At 36.4% G+C, this 22,165-nt stretch overlaps 1 protein-coding gene across 3 annotated transcripts in view; it reads right to left on the reverse strand.

Moving 5' to 3' along the window:
• Positions 1-243: 243 nt before the first annotated feature.
• The window catches only part of LOC117174900 (RNA-binding protein Musashi homolog 2), a 108,242-nt gene continuing 86,320 nt past the window's right edge, over positions 244-22,165 (reverse strand). For 2 of the 3 annotated variants that reach the window (XM_033364333.1, XM_033364334.1), the window contains 2 exons: positions 3,167-3,446; positions 244-2,368 (listed from right to left, as the gene is read on the reverse strand). In XM_033364333.1, the coding sequence (XP_033220224.1) occupies positions 1,460-2,368; positions 3,167-3,446 (1,189 nt within the window). In that variant the 3' untranslated portion in view covers positions 244-1,459. The remainder of the gene's footprint in view (positions 2,369-3,166; positions 3,447-22,165) is intronic. The other variant, XM_033364335.1, reaches the window with a different exon arrangement.

Below are 22,165 nucleotides of genomic sequence, written 5' to 3' on the forward strand. Positions count from 1 at the left end.
TATTCTATCTGAAATACTACGCACAATTTACGGAAAGAAATGCCTTTCGCCAATTCACCCCCACCCCACACACACTTCCGCATTTCCGTCACCTACTCTGGCTTCCTCAAATGTTCTATCCGAAATGTTACCAGTAATATCACTATCTGTAGTTATGATTAAATATAGTTAAGTATCCGCCTATTACTCGAAAACTCGCATCCTTTTTCTCTTTGATCGCTTCCTTGACCCTGATGATGATACAAAAAAAAAAAAATCAACGTTTGGATCGTGGAGACGACCCTTACCAGTACATTCGCTTAGCTTAAGTGCTAACTTATTCGCTGACTTAAATTATTGAGCTAATCTCAATTCTCTTTTCTCCCGTCGAGTGCTTATTGATTGAGTATTATCGTTAAGTACTAGAATTATTGAGTTTACTCAAATTCCCTTCTTCTTCTTCTCTGAGCTTAAGTAACAAGAGTCGAATGGTAGTCGATATGTACACTGTGACGGTTATTTGTTGATCCTGCTCGCGGATTAGAGCCTTTGCAGATTGATTTTCTCAGTTTTTTCTCACTATTGCGTTTCAGACGAGAACAGCAGCTTGGTCTTCGATAAAAAAAAATATCGACAGGCACGTACAGTTCTGCTACCTCGAATCGAAACCTGCTACGACTACTAATACTGCTATCACTACTTGCTACTACTAGTCGACTATCCAAAGGGAAAAGAAAATTTCTGCTGTTTTCATTCTTGATTACTAATTTCGTTTGCAAATTCAAACAACTGCTTGCTAACAATAGCAAAGAATTTTTAGGCACTCAAATCGAAAAATGGTCCAACTTGATCTCCTCTTTCCCTTTGCAAGTCAAATAATCTTGACTTCAACTTTTCGTCCCTTGGACAAAAAAGAATCAGCTGCAAAGACTCAATCGGCGTTAGACGCAAACACTGTAACAAGTCACTTGAATCGCGCGCGTTGACCTTATAACCTAAAGACTATGAGTAATAGAAGAGAATATTGTCTTTCGTTACTTGAAAAAAATACCGCATCGATCTCTGGCCCCTTCGCTACCTAGACTCGAGAGGCGAAGCTACTGCTACTTCTGTAATTTAATTCAACCGAAGGGAGACATGCTCGAGTATTTATTTGTGACACACATAGGTCCGAAGGCGATTATCGCTAATTAGAAACGAAAATTAGAACTAAACGACTAATCAATAAGGAAACTAAACAGTCATACATATGCATACATATACGTATGTATCTATGTATGTATATATGTATATATGAACAATTAGGGATCTTGTCGGGGAGAATAAGTTAGGAATGGGGATAAATGAGTTCTACAGGAAGGAAGGAAGGAAGGAAGGAAGGAAAGACGAATGGGAAATTTAATTTGGCTTCGAGGATGCTAGATTGCGGTGTGGCCAGATCGTTTGGCTGAGATCGGCAATTCCATCCTCCGTGCTGGGTCTACACGTACATACCCATTCCATACATGGATCCCCAATCGACGCCTTGGAAGCTCGACATGTCCACATTGGTGAGCGAGTACCCTTGATAGGGATTGGGGGGCTGACCTGCCGCCGCTGCGGCCGCCGCCGCGGCTGCAGCTTGAGAATTGGCACCGGCTCCCCCATGTCCTCCGTTGGGTGGCGGCGGTGGGGGCTGGCCTTGTCCAGCTGCAGCTGCTGCTGCAACAGCAGCCGCGGCGGCCGCAGCGGACGCTGGCATGGGATAGGGAGCATATCTGTAGGCCTGAAGAGCTGCCGGATAGCCAGCAAAGAGCTTTCCGTATCCCGCTACGGCATTTTGCACTTGAGCCGCCGCGGCAGCTGCGGCCGCCGCTTGTACCTGAGCCTGTGCTTGAGCGTGAGCGACGATCTGTGAGGCTGTGGCCGCTGCTACTGGAAGCGCCGGTTGGGGAGCAAGTCGAACGCCAAGGGCGCCGAGAACGACTCGCTTGCCAAGGGCCAGTGCTCCAGGCTGCACCGCCTCTTTGGGTTGAGCCTTTTTGCACTCGACTTTCTTGTTCTTGATGGTGTGGAAGTGTATTTCGCAGACCCTGTCTACGACGTCCTCATTCTCGAAGGTGACAAAACCAAAACCTCGATGCCTCTTGGTCTGCTGGTCCATCAGCATGACCGTCTCCTCGACTTTGCCGAACTGGTTAAAGTACGCTTTGACCTCTTCGCTGCTGGTATCCTGGCTGACGCCACCGACAAAGATTTTCTTGGTGCGGTTTGCTTGTTTGGCACGATTCTTGGGCGTCGCGTGCTTGGGATCAATCTTCTTACCATCGAGAGTGTGAATCGGGCACTTGAGGACCTTGTCGACGCTGCCTGGCTCCGCAAAGGTAATGAAGCCAAAACCGCGGCTTCTCTGTAACGCGAAAAAGAGGAGGCATCCATCGATTATAATACACGAAGGGCTCAAGCAACATGACCTGAGCGGTCTCTTTTCACCTCGCTAAACTTTTCACCCTCCTCCTCTTCCTCGTCCTCCTGACGATGACAACATGTCAAACAACTTTTCCACCGGACATTGCATTATTTTGTGTAAGGGTGTGTGTGTGTGTATGTGTAATAGCTTGTTTCTGAAGCGAGACTGAACACGTTGTGTGTCGAGTGGTGAGTTGATTCTTTCAGTGAAAATATAAAAAGGAAACGCGATGTAATACTTTAAGACCCGATAAATGTGGTCGGTAGCGCATCCAATCCGCTTGCAACGCAGACCTGAATCTGATTTGAAATCGGAGTGGATCGCTGGACGCGAGAGATACATATGTACGTATGATTGAAAAAAAGTATTGAGATCTTGTTACGATGGAAATGCAACTTCTACGGATATTCAAGTGGTGTAGGAAGAACTGCGAGAAGAACAAATATTACGCAGTAGACGTGACAGTGCTTCTACGTACATTACAGATAATAATAAATTAATAACCTTCCCTACAACAGCTTGCATCTGCCAAATACTTGAAATACTTGAATACGTCATACATCCCTTAATCGAATTGCTACATATTTAACTACCAATTTTAGAATATTACAGCGTGTAAGATACACCAAAAAAGTCTTGTATTACATGTAACTTTCGAACACTAATGGAATTTGTCAGAAAAAATAAGAGACAGAGGAAGAGGAGGAGGGATCGCAGCGTTACCAACCGCGAACCAACCTGTGTGACTGGGTCCTTCATGATGAGCACGTCGGTTACTGTTCCGAACATGCCGAAATACTCCCGTAGTTTTTCGCTGCTTGTTTGCCAGGAAAGGCCCCCGACGAACAATTTCCCCGGAGCCGGGTCGCTGCCATTTGGTGTGCTCCTTCCTGAGCTACTTGAGTGACTACCGTTTATTGGCACTAGACTGTTGTGGAATTCATGCTCGATTGATGACCCATTGGCCGCTGCGGCTGCGGCAGCAGCAGCCGCCGCTGCAGCTGCTTCCATGCCGGCACTGTAAACAAAATTAAAAATCCATGCTGTATTATAAGTGAAGAGTAGCAAATTGGTCAACCATTGACCGATTTCAAATTTTTTCTCTGCCCCCAATTATTTGCCTTTCTCAAAAAAATTCGTGCTTTTCGGCCCAATCGGATATCTGCTAAATATTACCGCAATACTCTTTTTACTTAATTCGTATTTAAATTTTTTGTAAGTTTTTATGGGCGACTTCCAAAAAGTTACCACTTTGAGTCCCAGTCATTTTCTACTTTTCCTTTGAGTAATTCGTTTCAATAACATTTTCTCAACAGAGTACTTATATCAAAGCAGAATTAATGAAAGTACGAAAAATGTCTTGTATCGCACCTGTCCTAAATTACAAATTTAAAATGAAAAATTGCTAAATACTAGTAACAGAATATTTTAAATATTTTAGATTTACAGATATTATATGATTTTATACTTACAAATATTTTAGTATAGTTAAAAATCGATTCGCCAACGTTAATTCCAAATTGCATTTAATAATTATCACTATTTTTGCGTAATATATCTTATAAAATGCCCGATGACGCTCCATATTAATTTATCATAGGCTATAAAATGACAGAATATTTTGAAAATCTCAGGTCAAAATAAAATAAATAGTGAAAATCGTACTTTTCATACATTTTTTAATATTTTGTCTATCCCGCAGCTGTTAGCAACGTGTGAAATTTATATCCATCACAAATACCCTACCGATCAAACTTGTGCATTCACTTGCGAAAATCAGAATGAAAACAGGCATATTTTAGAAAGAGGACAAAATTAAAGCTTTCCTAAATTAAAGACCGGTGAGTCAAATGAGTTGAGTTGACAATTGGTCAAAAACGGAAAATAGTTCGGCATTTAAAAAAAAAATCTTTGAAACTTGATTTTGCTCATAATTAATCCCTTTCGAAGAGAAGCCTGTTTTAATCCGAGTTTCGTAAATCTAATACTTTCAAATAGACAACTTTTGGGCAATCACCCTCATACATTAATCAATTACATTTAATTCTTTTCTCTAATTTCAGGTTATACCGCTGATTTGTTTGGTTGCGGGTGATATCATGTTTGCTACTTTCATGAGCTATAATGCAATATTTCGCTCAACGATCGACGTTCAGTGAGTACCTATAGAGAGATAACATTTGCTTGAACTTTGAATATCGCGATGACAGTTTCAGAAAACAACAACTGTCGAAGGTTTTTGCTATATCTTCAGCTCTTTTCAGATAAAACGTAACGTTTAAAAAAGAAATGTTAATTTGTACATTTTATCTCACTATTTCCATTGAAACTAATCCTCTACAAAGTGGCTACAAGACGGATGATTTAATATTTCGTATTATTTGTCGTTTTTTCTGGTCGGCAAATTATTTTACTTTTCAAAATTCCCATCTCCTAATTTAGAATTCTAATTCTTTTCGAAAATTCCCTATCACAAATCAGAATAATTTCCCCCTCCAAGTCAAAACTGTTCTAAGGCAGGATTCTACTTCAGTACACTTAAAAAAATGAGAATGATAAGTGGACAAGTAACAAAAATGACATTTTGAAAGGATGACCAAAAAAGGTTTCTGTGGTAGGTTTTGAAATATAAAATCTTGATAAAATTATAGAAGCATATGTTCACCAAGAACTTTATATTTAAGTTGTAAAAACATTGGGAACACATACATTTCTTCTGTTGTGAGAGGGAAAAAACCAAATGGTCCATATCCAGTTTTAAACTGGTATGCGCGGTATGTTTATTCTAGAAAAACGTGAGAATGACAACTGGATGATAATTAAAAGTAAGATTATTCCTATACCACACGATAGAAAATTGATAAAAAATAATTCAAGTATATATGGTCACTATTTACAATGGTTAGGAGGAGTTAAAACATCGGTAAAATAGTATATTGAGCTAAAACTGCGGAAATTAGGCAGTTCCACACAAGTATCAAGTGCTCTGTACAAGCCAGAGGCAAATCGAAGGGGAGTTGTAGGCGTGTCGTAGGCGAGCCGAAAACGACCCGAAGATGAGCCGATGGCAAGTACTGTAAACTTCGCAACTTTCATCAACATTTGTATACTATATTTTTTGTAACAAATGGAGGACACTTTTGATTTGAGAAACAATAAAATGGTAAACTAGAAAAAACTGCCAGAAATTTAAAGCATCTAAAGCTCTTTGGAAGAAACGAAAAATTTTCCAAACGTACGTAAATTTATGGAAAATGGCTAAATTACCAGAAATTTCAAGTATACAAAAATTTCAAGTATACAAAAATTTCGGTATTTTATCAATTATTTATTGTAACTTATCATCGCGGTTTTAGAATCGGTCGCTTCCCGTATGCAATAAATGCCTCGAAAAGCGAAAATGTACATGCGTTACAAAAAATGTTTCTGTATTTGAGGACGGATAACTCAAATGGTTCTTATCCAATTGTTATTCTCATATTTTTTAAATTCGTTTTTTTGAGTGATAGGAGAAATGATTTTTACATATTCCTAATAGGTATCGATAAAGTGTCTCAAATTACAACAAATCGTTACAGATAGGATTTCGAAAAATTGGTTCTTAAAGCAGTCGGAACTCTCATGTCTTCACTTCTTTTTTAAATAGAGGAATAACTTAGAATTAGATATAATTCTTTTGGAAAATTCCCCAAACAAACTCAAATTGATCATTCTTTTTAAAAATTACCTGTTTCAAATAAGAATGATAATTCTTTTGAAAAATGCCCTGAATCAACAAAAAATGATAATTCTTTACAAAAATGTTCTGCTCAAAATTAGAAATATCATAAATCTATTAGAAAATTCCATCTATAAATTCGGATTTATAAGTATCTGTTCAAAAACCCCCTGTACCAAATCAGTTAGAGTTTTTATATTTTTATTTTAAACACCTTAAAAATTCATTGCCGTATTGTAAAATGAAAAATCCCGATTACTGAATCAAATTCTCAATTTTCCCTCGTTGGACCAATTTCCCGGTATTTTCCCTGTCAAATATACACCCTGCTCCACCAGCCATTCTCTTAATCATAATGATCCTTCATCTTTCAATTATCTCTTTATTGGATTTATAACTGGCATTTATTATTTTTCCGTTTATTCTGTAGACTGAGCAACAAATATCAGCGTTTTGAGATGCCATCTGAACCGCGATTCTTCGACCTTCGCAATCCTCGTAGCCTGAAGGTAAGCGCAATAGTATTGGCATAATAAGTTTGGCCCAGAGTAGAGCAGAGAAGAGAAGTAGTAGCAGAAGCGTGTTTCTCCATTTTTAGTACTCTGTGAACGTCCGCGAGACTTCAGTCCAACCCTCTCTCTTTCTCAATCCCCGCAATCCTACACCAGCCCCAATGCCGTCCCATTCCACCCTACAAGCCATCACCGAGGGCACGCGAGCAAGGCTCTGATCCAAGGGCCGTGCGGAGAAGTGAGTAGTTGCGAACGGCACGGAACGGAACCGAAACAGAATGGAGCGGAACGGGGGAATAAGGGTCGGCGAGAGGCGAGGGTGACTGAGAGCGCGCAGCTGGTGGATCAATACGCCCCCCCCCCCCTTCTACTGCCGCTCAGCGGGTGGGCTCGCGAGGGGTTGCTGGCCGCCCCTTCTCACCGTCGACGGCCCCACCGTCCTCGGAGCCGACGACCATAGCCGCCACTGCCACCGAGAGGATGATAGCGACCGACTTGACGGGGGAATCGGTGCGCGAAACAGGGTGCGGAGGAGGCGCTGTGCGTTGCGAGCGACGCAGTGCCGTCGGAACGCCCGACCAGGTTACTTCTACTACTTTTCCTCGTGAAAAGTTATCCGGGAATTCGGTTCCATCAGTCGCCACCACAACATTCAGATCAAGATCCGGGAGATGATGCAGGAAACAATTAGGCCAAGTTTCGTCCTTAATCACATCGTGAATGCAGAACCCTGGACTCCAGGACCATCTATCCGGGGTCGGGAATATTGTCCTGTCACAGCAGTACACCTATACAGAGTTACTGGTGTGATGGGACATTGTCCTCGATCTCGGTCTGTACAGCAGTAATGGACCACCAACATCAGGAGAGGAGCAACGAGATTAGAAAACGAATTGTGGAGTGAAAAGAGTACGTGGTGATGTTTCGTGAGGTGGCCGGGGCGCAAAGTGCGGCGCGTATCGATGACTCCGACACGAGCTTCAGACTGCGGATGCCAAGGGTATATCGAGATAAAATCAGGGCGATTTGCGATTCCTCCGACGAATGTGCTGTATGTTGGCACAGGATCAGAAGATGGCAAGGGAATGATGTTTCACCTTAGTTAACTGGCTAGAGTTAGAGATCAAGAGATAAATATGGATAAGAGTTTAGATGGCTTCCCAAGTTCCTGCTGGTAAGAAGGGATCAGACATGCCAGGGGCCAAGTTGAGAGATTCAGGGGTGAAATTAGGATCCAACTGAAGTCAAATTCTAAGAAAGAATTCACGAAATAAGTTGAGATATCGAAGAGGAAATCTTAAAAGAACTGAGGATCACGGTCTGCTTGGAAATGTTGAAGCAGTTTCCGGTCGATAGAGGCGCGGCTACCCTGCCGGTGATTGTGACGAACAAAAACCCCTCCTTGATTTGCTACCTTTTCCATTCGCGTGTCTATCTCACTGGACGTTGTGTACATATTTGGGAGGTTTTATGAAGGAATCGGTTAATGAAATCAATGGTAGCAGAGCTTAGAGAGGGCGGAGGCTCAACCCAGGTTATGCGACCTTTGGAATATCCCTTACTTGTTTGCTGAATAATGAATGGGTCGTGGGGTGGTTGTAACCTTGTTACAGAGAACGAATGACCATCCCGAGTTGAATTAACCATAATCCCATTGCAAGTTATTTGGCGCATCTGAGGTTGCGTCTTTTTAGGAAAGAATTATTCTTCAGGCGTACTTCTGCTGCTATTAAATTTGAGATGAGTGCACAAGGAATCGTGTCCCATGCCACTTATATTTATGGTCTAATAGATGTCTGTAGCTTTTATGTACATACATTCTGTCCCTCAGCAGTAGTTGGTGCACAAAAAGATAAAGCTGCTAGGGTGAAATAGGATTTATTTATCACGTCGTAAAATATTGGGTGTCATATAAAGATGATGGTGTTTGATGGTTTTCTCAGCACGTGGATACAAGGTTAGATGACTACCAATATTGATCTACAGAATTTCTGGTACTGCTTGCCGATGACATGTGTATAAAGTGTATTTGTATTCAAATCTTTAATAATTTAAAATAGTCTCTCGAGTTTTGGAGGTCATTATTTGTTACAAAATAGTCTTTCAGGAAATTAATATTACTGCTGTATCTGTCCACAATATACAACAAACAACACTGATACTCTGAACAAGAATCAAATTTTTCGGAACTTTTCAACAATAATACAAAGTTTTCCATTTTCATGTACATTTTGCTACCAAGTCCTTCCCCTGTCTGAGGGGTGTTACAGGCATAATTTCGTTCTGCTATTCCACAATCGAAACATCTCTAATAATGTTTACGGTGGAGAAATGCGTCCTTAGAGGCTAAAAACTATCAATCCTAACATGACTACTCTAATAACAAACCACAACTTTGCACCATAAGATGAAGAGAGCAGATATGGTGAACAGAGGGGACATGTGATCGAGCAATTGCCTTGACCCACTATCCACTATAAAATCCATTTCATCATCAGTATTGTCTATCTCAAGCATGAAGTTAGATATCGAACAAATAGTCATTTTAGATAGTCTGCCTCGAAATTTGCAAGCTAGCCAAGAAATACAGGGGATTGAATCCGGGATGATCATCCTCACATTCTGGCCACCTGGTGGTATTAATGCGCAGCTGCAAGTCGAGCTTTTTAAGGGCGAAACGTCAGATAAATGTTGTATCGATTTCGGCAAAATAAAAATAAGAAGGATAGCGAGTTTCTTCAGTAAGGACAAGTTCTTGGGTAAATAGGGACACGGCGACAATGATGAACGATCACGAGGAATCCAACATTGCAGAGTGGTTATTTGGGGAGCGAGGGGGTTGCACAAGTTCAGGGGTTGAAATCAGGGAGGAACGGTCGAAGCAATGCGCGAGCTTGTGGGTCGGAGGGGAAGCGACAGGTTCAAAGTTCAGGTCATTTCGTTTAGATGGCAGCAGTAGCAGCAAACAAAAGTAACCCTTATGCGTAAAATAGTGGCACAGTGGCACTGTCACCCCAGCAGTTCTATCACTACATAAAAACTACGTTTAAAGCCATTATCGTGCTTATTTAGGGGTTTGAGTTGCGCAGAAAAAGTACCAATTAGAAGAGCAATAGATGAGGAAACATAATTTTTTTATTTAAATTGTGGCTCAGCGTGTATCTAATGCTGAAGAGAGGGAAGGTTTAAGGAGAGCTTCATAGCCTCGTTGTGGCCACCAGTCTCGCAGGGTGAGATACTTTAGCGAGACGAAAGCTGTGTAGACGTGGTAGATTGTACATTGTGAATAATACGTGTATAAGTACAGGATATTTTGCAAACTCGGCAGATTCAAATTTAAAAAGTGATTTTGGTTTACACTGTTACTACAATAAAAAATATTGCTATTTTGCTTTGCTTTCATAGATTGATATTAATTATTCTTAAAAAATGAGAAAATTATTAAGAATAACATAGTTCCATTTTTTTTCAGTAGATGAATGCATTCTGTAAGTTTTTTTTCTTGCATAACCATCTAAAAACATCACCACATAATGTTTCACAAAATATTTTGGGTATTAAAATAATATATAGTAATTTCTATTTAAGATGCACAAGGTATATTTAGCAATCTTCATGCACGGATACACTTAGAATAATGTTTTTTTTTATTCAAGAACATAAACTTGTCAACGCGTTAATGTTAACGTTACTTTTTATTTTAAATGAACACAATACCTTAGTATTACATTGTATTTATTACAATTTTAATACATTTTCAATTCCGGAATTTTTCGATCAACTGAAGGTGTTTGCAAAATTATTAATTATATTTTAATTTAGGTAAAAGAGAAAAAAAATCATGGATTAACATGTAAACTGTCTTTCGTGTCCACTACTTTTAATTTTAAACACAAATTTTGCACAAACTTTTTTTTCACTTAGTTTTTCAAACAGTTAGACAATATATACAGCCCTTTTTTTAAAATAAGTTATATAAGTGCAAAAATTATATAGTTATATTTGATTAGTTTTTTTGTAAACTGCGAATAAAAAAAAAATCAAGGCAAAAGAACGAGGATTGAAACAACTCTTTTTTTGCACTTGGTATTTGTCCACTAATTATACAAAAATTTAAATGTTCTTCCGCTGTTTCTCTAGCACTGCTTAAACAATTAAGAATCCTTTGGGTTTGGAAAACTCTTTAACGATTTATATCATTTATTTCATATTAAGAGTTTCTAAATGTTACTATTTTTATTATTGATATTCATTTAGACAATGACGACTAACAAAGATATTTTTCACTTTTCTTCTTGCTTAGAAAATCTGAAGTAAAAGATTTCAATTTTAATAGAAAGCACAGGATATCAACAGATTAAGCAAAGTTTAGGTTTTTTTACAATAGTCAAAAAACGCTTTCGGCCTATATTCGAATTTGTTGGTGAAAGGTTCGTTTGTTCTTTATCAATCTACGCACATTGCCTTGAGCATAAGCTGTATTGTTGTAATTAATGTAAGGCATCCTATTTGACCGAGGTCACAGCTTCCCAATCAATACCAAATTTGATGAATTCCGTATGTTCTTCCTGATTCCTCTAACATAATATCAATATATTTTTATTGCTAAACAAACAGTAAACAGTGGTTATTGTATCGAGAACTGAATTAAAAAAAAAAAAAAAAAAACATTAATTTACTTTTTTTCTAATTTCTCAAATCTTATACATGAGATACACTAGCTTTAGAGATCTCTGTAAAATCATCAGCTGCTAGAGAGAGATATTTGATGGTAAGGACGAAACTCACTACCGACTGAGACTTTACCGACCGCCGCTATAAGAATATAATCTCCAATTTTACCACTTATCATTAATCGGGTGGGTGCATATTGATTTAAGTAACAATTTACTGCGTGTTCTTTGACTTTTACACTGTACTGAACAATTTGTCTACTCTTACATTTTACAAAATGCTTAATTTTGTCTTCAATCCAACAAAATTTTCCTCGAACTTGTAATATAGCAAATCTGAAATAAAACATTCAAGAAATTTACTATTTCAATCGAAAATTAAAGTCCTCTGATTTAAAATAATTTTAATTGAGTTAGATTGAAGATTTGTTGAAATGCCTAATGTCATATTTCATTGAAACGTGTATTAATATGATAATTACTGGCATAATAAGACTTTTTTTATGATAAATAATTTGCTTTAAATGCAAATTAAGAGTTACAGCACAACAAAGAAGCATCGATAGGTTTATTAAAAAAGAACGTATTTAAGTGTGCTTGTATTGATACAATTTTTCGCTGTCGTGCAGAACCGGTTTTGAAATGAAGGGAGAAAGATAGAATCGGGTTTTTAGGAAGGATGTAGAGCTCCTCGAAATTCAGCTAGAATAGGAAAAGGGGGATTTTTCGAGAGTAATCTCGACAAGTACGAAGGGTTCTGAGATGATTGCACACAATGACGGTGCAGGAAGACAAAAAAATTGCAAAAGGGAGTACAGACAGACATCAAACCTTGATGCGTGTTCACTACGCTATGGGTAATGTTAAGTTCCCGGTCAATCAAATATCAGATAATTTCTCATCATAAGAATTACAATTTTTATTTGGAACTAACTTTTTAAAAGAATTATAATTCTGAATTTGAACAGTGATCTTTTTTAAAAATTCTCTTCTTCTAAATCAGAATTAATATTGTTTTCCAATATATTACCGTTTCCTGTCAAAAATTCTCTGTTCCAAGTCAAATAATAAATTTACAAAAATTCCCTGTAATAAACTCTAAATTATAAGTTTTTACCGAAATCCCCTGTCTCAAAGCGAAAATTCGAATTTTTGTTTCCTCTTAGAGACCTAGACGAAGCATTTCACAAAAATGGAGTGTTGTAAAGTAAAAATTCCAATTCTCTAAAGACATTCCCCGTGTAACTGCAAAAAAAGGTGGTTCGGACAACTAACTAATAAAGAATTGGTGTCAACGCAATTACGATAAGTTCCTCTCAATGAGAGCATACAAACTTGGGAGAATCACTATTAAATCAAGAAACGCAAACGTAGAGGTCAAAAATACTTCATTCGAGTGACATGTGGAACTTTAAAGATATTATTTTAGTAACCTAACCTAATCTCTTTCTACCTATGAAGTGTGTATATTTAAAAAGAGACCGACGAAAAAAAATTGTTGCAAAACGATTCGAGACTCACACGAACTCCTGAAAGTTCCATTTCCAACAAATAAAATATTTTTTAATTACAAAGTTTTCTCATGATCTCCAAGTTTCCAGCAGACTCTGAACTTCCAGCAAATTATATTGATAATCAATCAATGTGATCGAATTGTCAGAAACCTCTGAAATACAGAACATGACGCAAAATTTGACTACTCCTACTGATTGGGATTGCCCATTACTATCGCCAGTAAAATTAATTACGTAGGAGTACTAATGGCGACTTGTTGCAGCACGAAACCAGTTAGTTATTTTTACCCTCGAAGTTATTGTTGCAGCTAATAAAATCTCAACTAATAAAAAGCTAGTTGTCCCAAACAACATTTTTTTCGTGCTCAAAGCCTAAAATAATAATTGTTTACTAAATATCCTTCTTAGAAAGTATAAAAATGATCATTCTTTATGGAAATTCTCTCTTCCAAACCTGAATTATATTTATTTGCAACATTTTATATTATAATTTGTAAATTTAGTAAAACAGTTTTTCCCCAAACGGGGAGAAGGAAGTTTCAAATTCTGGAAAATTTTTATTTGCAAGAAAAAAAAGAATTTTCAATTAACTTTTTCTATATCAGAATTAAAATTCTTTTAAAAAATGCCGTGTTCCCAGTCCAATTATAACTCTTTACGGAAACTTCCTGTCCTAAAGTAAAAATTCTAATTCTTTTCGAAATATTGTCTTCTAAAGTTAAACTAAAATTAAATTTGCAATTGTTTACGAAAATTACAGGTTCTATTTCAGAATTATAATTATTTTTAAAAATCCCCTGCCACCAAGAAAAAAAGTTGAATTCTTTGTGAAAATTGCCTGTTAAGAGGTCAAAACTATAATTCTTTACGAATTTTCATGTTCCAAAGTCAAAATTATATTTCTTTACTGAAATTCCCTGCTCTAATTGTAAAAATGATATTTCTTTTTTTAAATTCCCTGTTCCTAGTCCCAATAATTACAATTTTTTGTTATATTTATTCCCTAAGCTCTTTCCTAAGCCAATGTACCCACCCAAAAAATCGATTGACCTAAAACTTGGGGAAAGTGTAGTCGTATGAGGTGGCATTTTATGAAGACATTCTTTTTATCATCTTGACAAATATTTAAAAACGGCAAGTGGACCAAATTTTTGGGTCTTATGCGGACAGGCTCTTCTTTGAATGTAATAACTGCTTTCGTGTAAAATAAGAACAATTTTGACTTGCATGTTTTAACAGATTTTTGCACGGTCTGTTGAACAGTTGCAACCATTTTTAAATACATTAAGAGTTTGACCAGCCTTTGTAAATATAGAAAAAATTTACTTTCCTTTAAGCTGGACACATTTTTTCTGTGGTTTTAACAAAATGCTTCTCTATTAAACTGAACCAGTGAAATTGTCACTCGTTAAACCAGTATTGTGAACTATCACTGATTAACTATTGATTTTCTGATTTTGACTGGGTGAACCAGCAAGTGACTGAACTAAAACAGTGCCTGAAATAGAATAATGACGCCAACTAATAGATTCAACTATTGATCATAAAAGTGATACAGACTATCGAGCCTTCCCACGGTTAAGCGAAGTATATAACATCTTATTATATTACATGTTGAAATAAAACAATTTAAAGAAAATTATTTTAATTTGGATTGGTTAAATGAATGCAATTATTCGATTCGTGGCTAATACCAGTATTAGCCACAAATGGAATAATTGCGTTATTACATTACAGTCTGGCCCTTATTTATTCTTGTGAATTGGTTGTTTTTGGAAATTAATACAAAGGTTAATATCAAACTGATGAATGATAAAAGTGGCATACCTAACCAGCTTATGGGCAACGCGTACGACTGCCTAATTCAATTAGCGACATTTCACCAGTACACTCAGTGAAATTCTGTCACTGGTTTAATCAGTGAGACTTGACTCTTTCGTTTTAAGAGAGTTAGAATGTTCACTTTGGAAGCCATAAAGGATAAAATGACGGCGTTTTTTCTAGAAACTGAATATTTTCCATTCAGCCAACCTTTTTCCAACAAAATCTTATGATCACTGAAAAATGTGGGCAAAAAACTACCGAAACTGTAGTATGCAATTATTAACATTGTACCATTAAGCCAGAGATCAAGAAAGTCATACGAGAAAAGTGAGAAACGGACTTCCCTTCCCATCTTGTTTATTTAAGTAACACGTTCGTTCCGCAACACCGCTCCGATACAGGTCGTTCATCAATCTCTCTATCAATCACTGCAGGCAAAGAGCTTCACAATATCATCATATGGCACAGATCACACAAAAGTATACAAACTATACTCTGTTCCCTGAGATAAGATCCTCTAGATTAGCGATTCCCAAACTTTTTTCGCTCTTTCTGGGGAGCGGTAGGGCTGCCACCCTCACATTTTTTTCATAATGTTGGCTTGTCGCGCTCGACCTTGCGCTTATAAGTAAATTAGAGCCGATTAGGAAAAATGGAAAATTTAGTTAAATATTCATTAGTGAATTTTCATAGGCAGCGTTAGATTTGTTGGACTAAGACGAGAACATTAGAAAAAGAGAGAAAGAAATCGGTTAATAACTTCAAAAGTTATTGCACTTTTTTTACGCAGCAAAGTAGTCCAGTAATGTATTTTCTTGGGAAAATTTAGTGAAAATATTACCCGATTTGTATGAACTTTTTTCCATATTTCTAAAATTATATCACGAAATTGATTCAGCTCATTTAAATTTAATTGTGTCATACTTCACTGCTTCACTGCTCGACACACCATGCTTCACGCGAGAGAATTAGAACCGGTTGAGAAAAATTAAAATGTGTTAATATGTTAATAAATTGAATTTCAATTAGTTGAGTCAATTTCCTAATCTAATTTTAAGCAAATGAAAAGGAAGTTGATAAAAATCGGTTAATATGTTCAATGCCAGTTGACAGTTCTTGTAATTTTGCGTGTTCTTAACGATATGCTTAATTACTCGAAATGTTAACCGATTTTCATCAACTTTTTTTCATGTTCTTAAAAATACATCAGGAAAATGATTCAGATAATTAGAATTGAATTGAGCCATATCTTTAGGATTTTAGTTATTGAAACAGCGTTAAATCTCATGACAATGAAAGGGTCGTCATGGCGGGGGTGGGGGGGGGGGGCTGACGAGTGACTGGGCCTGGGCTGGCTTCCCCCTTGGGGGCTGCCCGGCTCGGGGTGGCATCCCCCTGTCGGCGGCAGCCTCATCGGCCGGCGGCACTAGTTTGGGAATCGCTGCTCTAGAACGACCAATTTTGGTTTTCTTCGCGCAGCCCATTGTTCAATTTATCAAAAAGAAGGGATTTGTTGAGATGTTTCAGCCAATCTGAGCGAACCTCTCCAAATTCATTAGAAACTAGTTTCTTCGATTGATTTACGACAATGGCTTTATTTTTTCTACTACTTGCTTGTTTGCTTACACAAACTCAGTGTGGATAAGGTTACCCCAGCAGGAGTCTTTGGTCTACAGCAGATCAAAGTAAGGAAATGTACAGAATTTAAACTTTACAATTAGCGATTTGAAAATAGCATAATCCGCATCTACGAATTTTTCCGATTCCAGTGATACATTACATTGCTTGTCTAGGAAAGTCGAAAGTTTGAAGAAGTTTAATCGCAGAAACTTTAGCTCAATATTCAATATGATATAGCTTACTTCCCCAATTTTCAAGCTTTATAGACAAATATCGTTGGAATTGGAATAATTCGAACATTCTGAATATATTACTTTCAAGTCGGGGGATTGCAGAATTATTAATTTTTAACTTCTTAATTACAAAAAAGAGCGACTGAGTCAAAAACTGAAGTGTCTACCCGTAGACCCCTGTAACTCGAGACCTACGCGCGGTGAGCTCATTTTCTTTTATAGCTAACATCTCGTAAAAGGCATTCAAACTATTTCAGAAAAAAAAACTCAACGAAAGTAATAAATATTAAATTAGGACCAAGGGACCAATGAGAAGAGAATTTAATAAACTACGTGTGAAAAAAACGGGTAAGGACGCTCCTCCATCCAGAAACGCCAACCCATATGCGCGGCTAGAGGATCCTCTCAGGGAACAGAGTATAGCTGATCAATTCCATAGTAAGATGCATACTTTATACTCTAATCACATCCACCAAGTAGAACTCTCGACGCGGGCCCATTGACATTGAATGTTTTTCGAATTATACCTCTCACTCCACTGACACTCTTCATTACACATTTCTCATAAACTATTTTTCTCTATGCTTTCCTGTCTTGGTATACAACTTGTATCATTTTTTTAAAAAGAAAATTCCCTCTTTCTAAGTATAAATTATAATTTTTTATTAAAATACACGAGGACGGATTTAGGCAAAATGAATAATTTGTTTAGAGTAATGCGAAACAAGTTTGGAATGGATTCCAAGTGAATGCAGAATGAGAATCCATTCAGACGTAATAGAAACTTTGTTCATAATAATTCAGAATTATTAGGATTGAAGTTTTGGAACCAGAGTGCAATCATTCGAAAGAACTTCACACTGAGAATATATTCACGCAGAGTCAACAGTTTGGGTTCAAAATTATGTGAACTCATTTGGAATTGAACGGAATTATTTCAGAGTGATGTTGATTAATTTGGAACAAATTTCGATTGACAAGAGATTTATTTTAAATGATTGCGAATTGATCTGATTCTGCGTGCGGATTCAATCAGAATGAATAGTAGACGTTCATAATGATGCGAAATAATGTGGATAAAAATATGGAATTCATTTTGATTCACGCAGATCCAAACGGATTGAATTCTATTCCGAAACTTCCATCAGGTATGTCAAATGTCATATTGAAAGTCACGCTACGTACAAGGATAGACTTGAGTTTTTTTTTTTGTCGGAAAAATCATGGTCAATCGGTTATTTCAAAGTTCGTTAAAATGCGAACAACAGACTTCTCGCGCAGCTTCTTATTGGCATTCGCGTCGATGTAACGCGGCACCACTTCAATAAAGTCGGAGTGCACAATGCATCCTGAAAAGAATTGTGTGTGAACAAAGACCGGAATCAATAAAATCTCTCACAACTTTCGAAAAGTAAATAGAATATCTGGAGAAAAGATTTCTGGCTTGTATTTCAAAGAAAAAGCTGTTGCATACATGATTTCCGTGCACTAAATGTAAATATAAGATCAACTCAGAGATGCTTAAAAATCTAAAGTGTTCAAATCTGTAATACTTTACTAAATTCAAAATAAACATCTCGGAACGTTTCAATAACTTGACCTCGTTTGAGGCTCTTTTGAATCTAACTTTCCAAACTTCACTCCATTGGTCATTTCTACACTTTTATTTCAAATATCAATTTGTAAACCCAACTATATATTTTCTACAATAAAATAATTTGTAATATTTCATTAACATTAACTCCGGCTGGAAAAAAGTTTCGCACTGCTAATTATTTTTTACAGGCATATCTACTGTTACATTTGAAATCAATCAAGAATTTTTGCAATATATAAAAATAAGTTATTTGCATCTCACCAAGCTCTTCAATACTCACATGCCCTTAATAACGGTTTCAAATGGAACTTACCTAAAACAGAAATAGAAATATTAATTAGTAAAAAAATTAAAAATGGAAAAAATACATATAATCTTAAAAATAGGCAACGAAAATTATAAAATTTTCTTTTGACAGTAGTGAATGAAGTCACTTTATTACTATGCATATTATTGGCATTTTCCTAATTGTGCAAAATTACAAAGCAGCCATTTGTGGTTGGAGGGGGGGGGGGGGGCTGATAGTTTTACCTATGATCAGGACCAAATTTTGACTAAAGCAGAAACATTGGAAAATTCACTGATTGAAATGGTAGTTAAACCTTTCATGGTCATTGATGAATCAGTTTCATACTTATTCACTGATCAATTAAATAGCACGCGTAAAACATAACCTGTAAGTTTTATAATGAAGCATTGTTATTTTTGTAGTTAAATTTTCTGAAGTTTCGAGCTGTGAATGTGTTGACGCAAATCGGTGGAAAAACTACTCCCAAATTATATAAATTATTTAGCTACTTATCTGGTGCGTAGATTGTTAAAAATGTTTGGGATTTTACCAAACACTTATAATACAAGTGTATGAGGTAAAATTTTAATCAGGGTATTGTTACGATGAAATTGCAATACAATAATACGTCCATTGCAAGTGTTGTAATTCGTGGAGTGGATATATTGCTTTTTCGAGCAAGCATAAAGTGGACTTTGCGGAAATTAATTTTCTTCTCCCTCGTGAAAGCTGCAGCAGTCTACCTTGCACCATTTTGCTGACGAGGGACAATCGACGCAAGCTACCACCAATCAACAGCGAAAAGCCATACGCGCAGGAATTAAAGTTGGATTTTCAAGCCATCAACTTCCGCTCGCTCGTATAAACAAAGAACAAATTATTTCGGATTATATCAGTCTGCAGGAATTTAAATCTACATAATTCCAAAAGACTAAAATAACTGAAAATCTAATTCTCGTTAGAATATGCCGATAGTTTTCTGCGAGGTAATTAAAAAGTGCAGTTATTATAAATAGGCCATAGAATTTATGATATTTCTTTGTTAGAGTGAGAATATATTTTGGTGGTTCTTAACAGTGCAGCCATCTGTGGTTCTTGTTAGAAGCCACATCTTTATAAAATCATAACCGAAATCAATACTGCACGCGCTCGCTCCAACCGGATTCAATGCACAAAACGAACAAAATATAAAATAGTGGTCGACCGCGAGCCAATTGTCACAACTTCTCTTCTCTTCTCTGCTTACTACTTATGGCGGAACACGGCAAAACTTGTTCATATACAAACGGTGAACGCTCGAATGAAGCAGACTCCGAGGCTTTGGTAAACTTTCTTAACCACGTAAGAGGAAAATCCTACTAAGCTCCTTCCCCACGATTTTCTTTGTACTGCTTCCCATAAATCACAAAACAAGGAAAACATAAAATACCCCATGCAGCACAGCGTTTTAAGCTTTTATATTTACAATTGAGGATTATAAGATTGCTTTTCAGACAGGGTAAAATAAGATAATATTTAAATTACAAAATAAGAAAAAGTTACCCCAGTTTGGAAATGAGATTCGTTCGACACAAGCTGGATCAAGAAGCCTTTGAAAGGCATGAAGAAGACCCTCGTTTTCGGACAACGTTAGTCGTAGCTTACAGAGACCTTGTGGGGTTTCCTGATCTCCTCGAGGCTTCTTCTAATTTGATAATTGGATTTAGTTCTTGCCATGAATTTCACTCTATGTATCTCAAAATGTTCCATATAGTACACAATCTTCGACGACCCATTGTACCAATGCATTACGTTTTACATATACAGAGTTGTCCCGGTTCTCAAGGTACATTTTTGTATTTTTCAATTTCTCATAAAAAATGGAGTCGAAAATAATAATAAAGATTGTTTGTACAGTTAATAAGAATTAATGAGTAACCATTGAGGATTAACCAATCAGAAGCACGCGTTAGATTTAAGACAATCGATGTGTCACAGAAGAGCGTGTGTGTCCAAAACAGCTAAAGTCGTGTAATTTCAAATTTGCAGTACGTTCTGAACATCAAGGGTACAACTTCACACGACAACTGAGCGACGAGATATTAAATCTTAGAAAATATCTTGTCCTTCAGAATACACTTTCAATTATTTTAACTTCCTCCGAGTATTTTGAAACCTGCAGAACTCAAAAGAATTCAGAATCCATATAAATTCTTAGAATTCTGCTCCTTTGAATTCTTTTGCATTTTTTTTTTAATTCTCTTGAAACCTTTACAATACACAACATGCATAATTTCGAATTCTACAAGACTTTTATATTATCTTAACTATCCTGAATTATTCTGAATTCTCTGAAATATTTTGAATTATTTTGTATTTGTAATTGTAATTTGTTGAGTATTAGAAAGAATATTGGAATGCGTGAAATTGTAAAGCAAAAGTTAATCTCCTCTCACGATTCTAAGAATGCATAGAGAAGTATGTGTTTAGTTTTATGGTTTTGGTGTGAAGTGACGAATGCCATGATCTGGTGTACAGGGCTGACTGTTTTAAAAAGGGCGTGAGTGGGACATTTTTATGACCTAAGTCTAGGACCTTAGTCGACAGTCGTTTTGCTTCACTCATATGAATTAGACGTACCTTTCTTCTGGAATTTGAATAAACTAACTGTTTGTCTATAGAATTGAAACGCAGTATTTTTATCTCTTTAAATAGAGCAATTTCCCATATAATTGTTTAGAATTTCTTCAAGTGTTTTTTATTCTCTGAACTCTCTTGAATTATTTTGAATTCTCTAATAACTTTTAAATTATCTGAAATATTTTGTTTTCTATTAATTATTTTGTATTTTCTTCTTTATTTCTTAAATTGTCTCAATTTTTTTAATTCAGTGAATTCTTTCGAACTGTGTAAATTATTTTGCATTCTGGGAATTCTTCAGAACCTCTGTATTCTTCCGAATTCTCTAGTACAAACTAACTCGAAGAGCATTCTAATGATTTCAAAATAATTTAAAAATATTTTTAAAAATTAAGCGATATCGCGAGAATTCAACAAACTAAGAAAAATTCAAAGAATTAAGAGTTTGGAGAGTGTAGAAGAATTCACAGGGTACAAAAAAATTCACAGATTTCAAACGAATTCACAAAATTCAAAAGAATTAAGAGAGTACAAAAGAATTCGCAGAATTCAAAAGACTTCAGAGAATTCAAAAGACAGCAGACAATTCAAAAGTTATCAGAGAATTGAGAATAATTCCGGAGATTTAAGAGAATTAGGAAGCATCTAGTGAATTCAGAAGAATGTACAGGGTGCACAAGCATTTATGGACTTCAAAAGAATTCACAAAATTCAAGAGTTCAGACTTCAGAAGAATTCAAAAAATTTTTTAAAATCTCTAAATTGTTTAAAAAATGTATGAACTCTTTGAACTGATCTGAATTTGTCGAATTGTTCATCTATTTGGATACTATAAATATTCATACAGAAAATTTTTGAAACTTGAAAAAAAATGTTCTCTAAAATTTTTTAAATGCTCTAACATTTTGAATTTCTGTCCAAAATAGCTGGCTAACGAACTTGACTTTTAGTTTAGGACAATTAAAAAGTGTACCAAAGGCCAATCTAATAGGTTAATTTTTCCAAAAGTTATCGTTCTCACAGGAAGACAGACAGACAGACATACATATATTCCGACCGACAGACAGAGACATTCGTAAAAACCTGTTTTTCGGACTCTGGGGGTCTCAAAACGTAGACATTTGACAAAAACTGGGGG

The sequence above is a fragment of the Belonocnema kinseyi genome, chromosome 6 (assembly GCF_010883055.1).
Source record: "Belonocnema kinseyi isolate 2016_QV_RU_SX_M_011 chromosome 6, B_treatae_v1, whole genome shotgun sequence".
Classification (NCBI taxonomy): Eukaryota; Metazoa; Arthropoda; class Insecta; order Hymenoptera; family Cynipidae; genus Belonocnema; species Belonocnema kinseyi.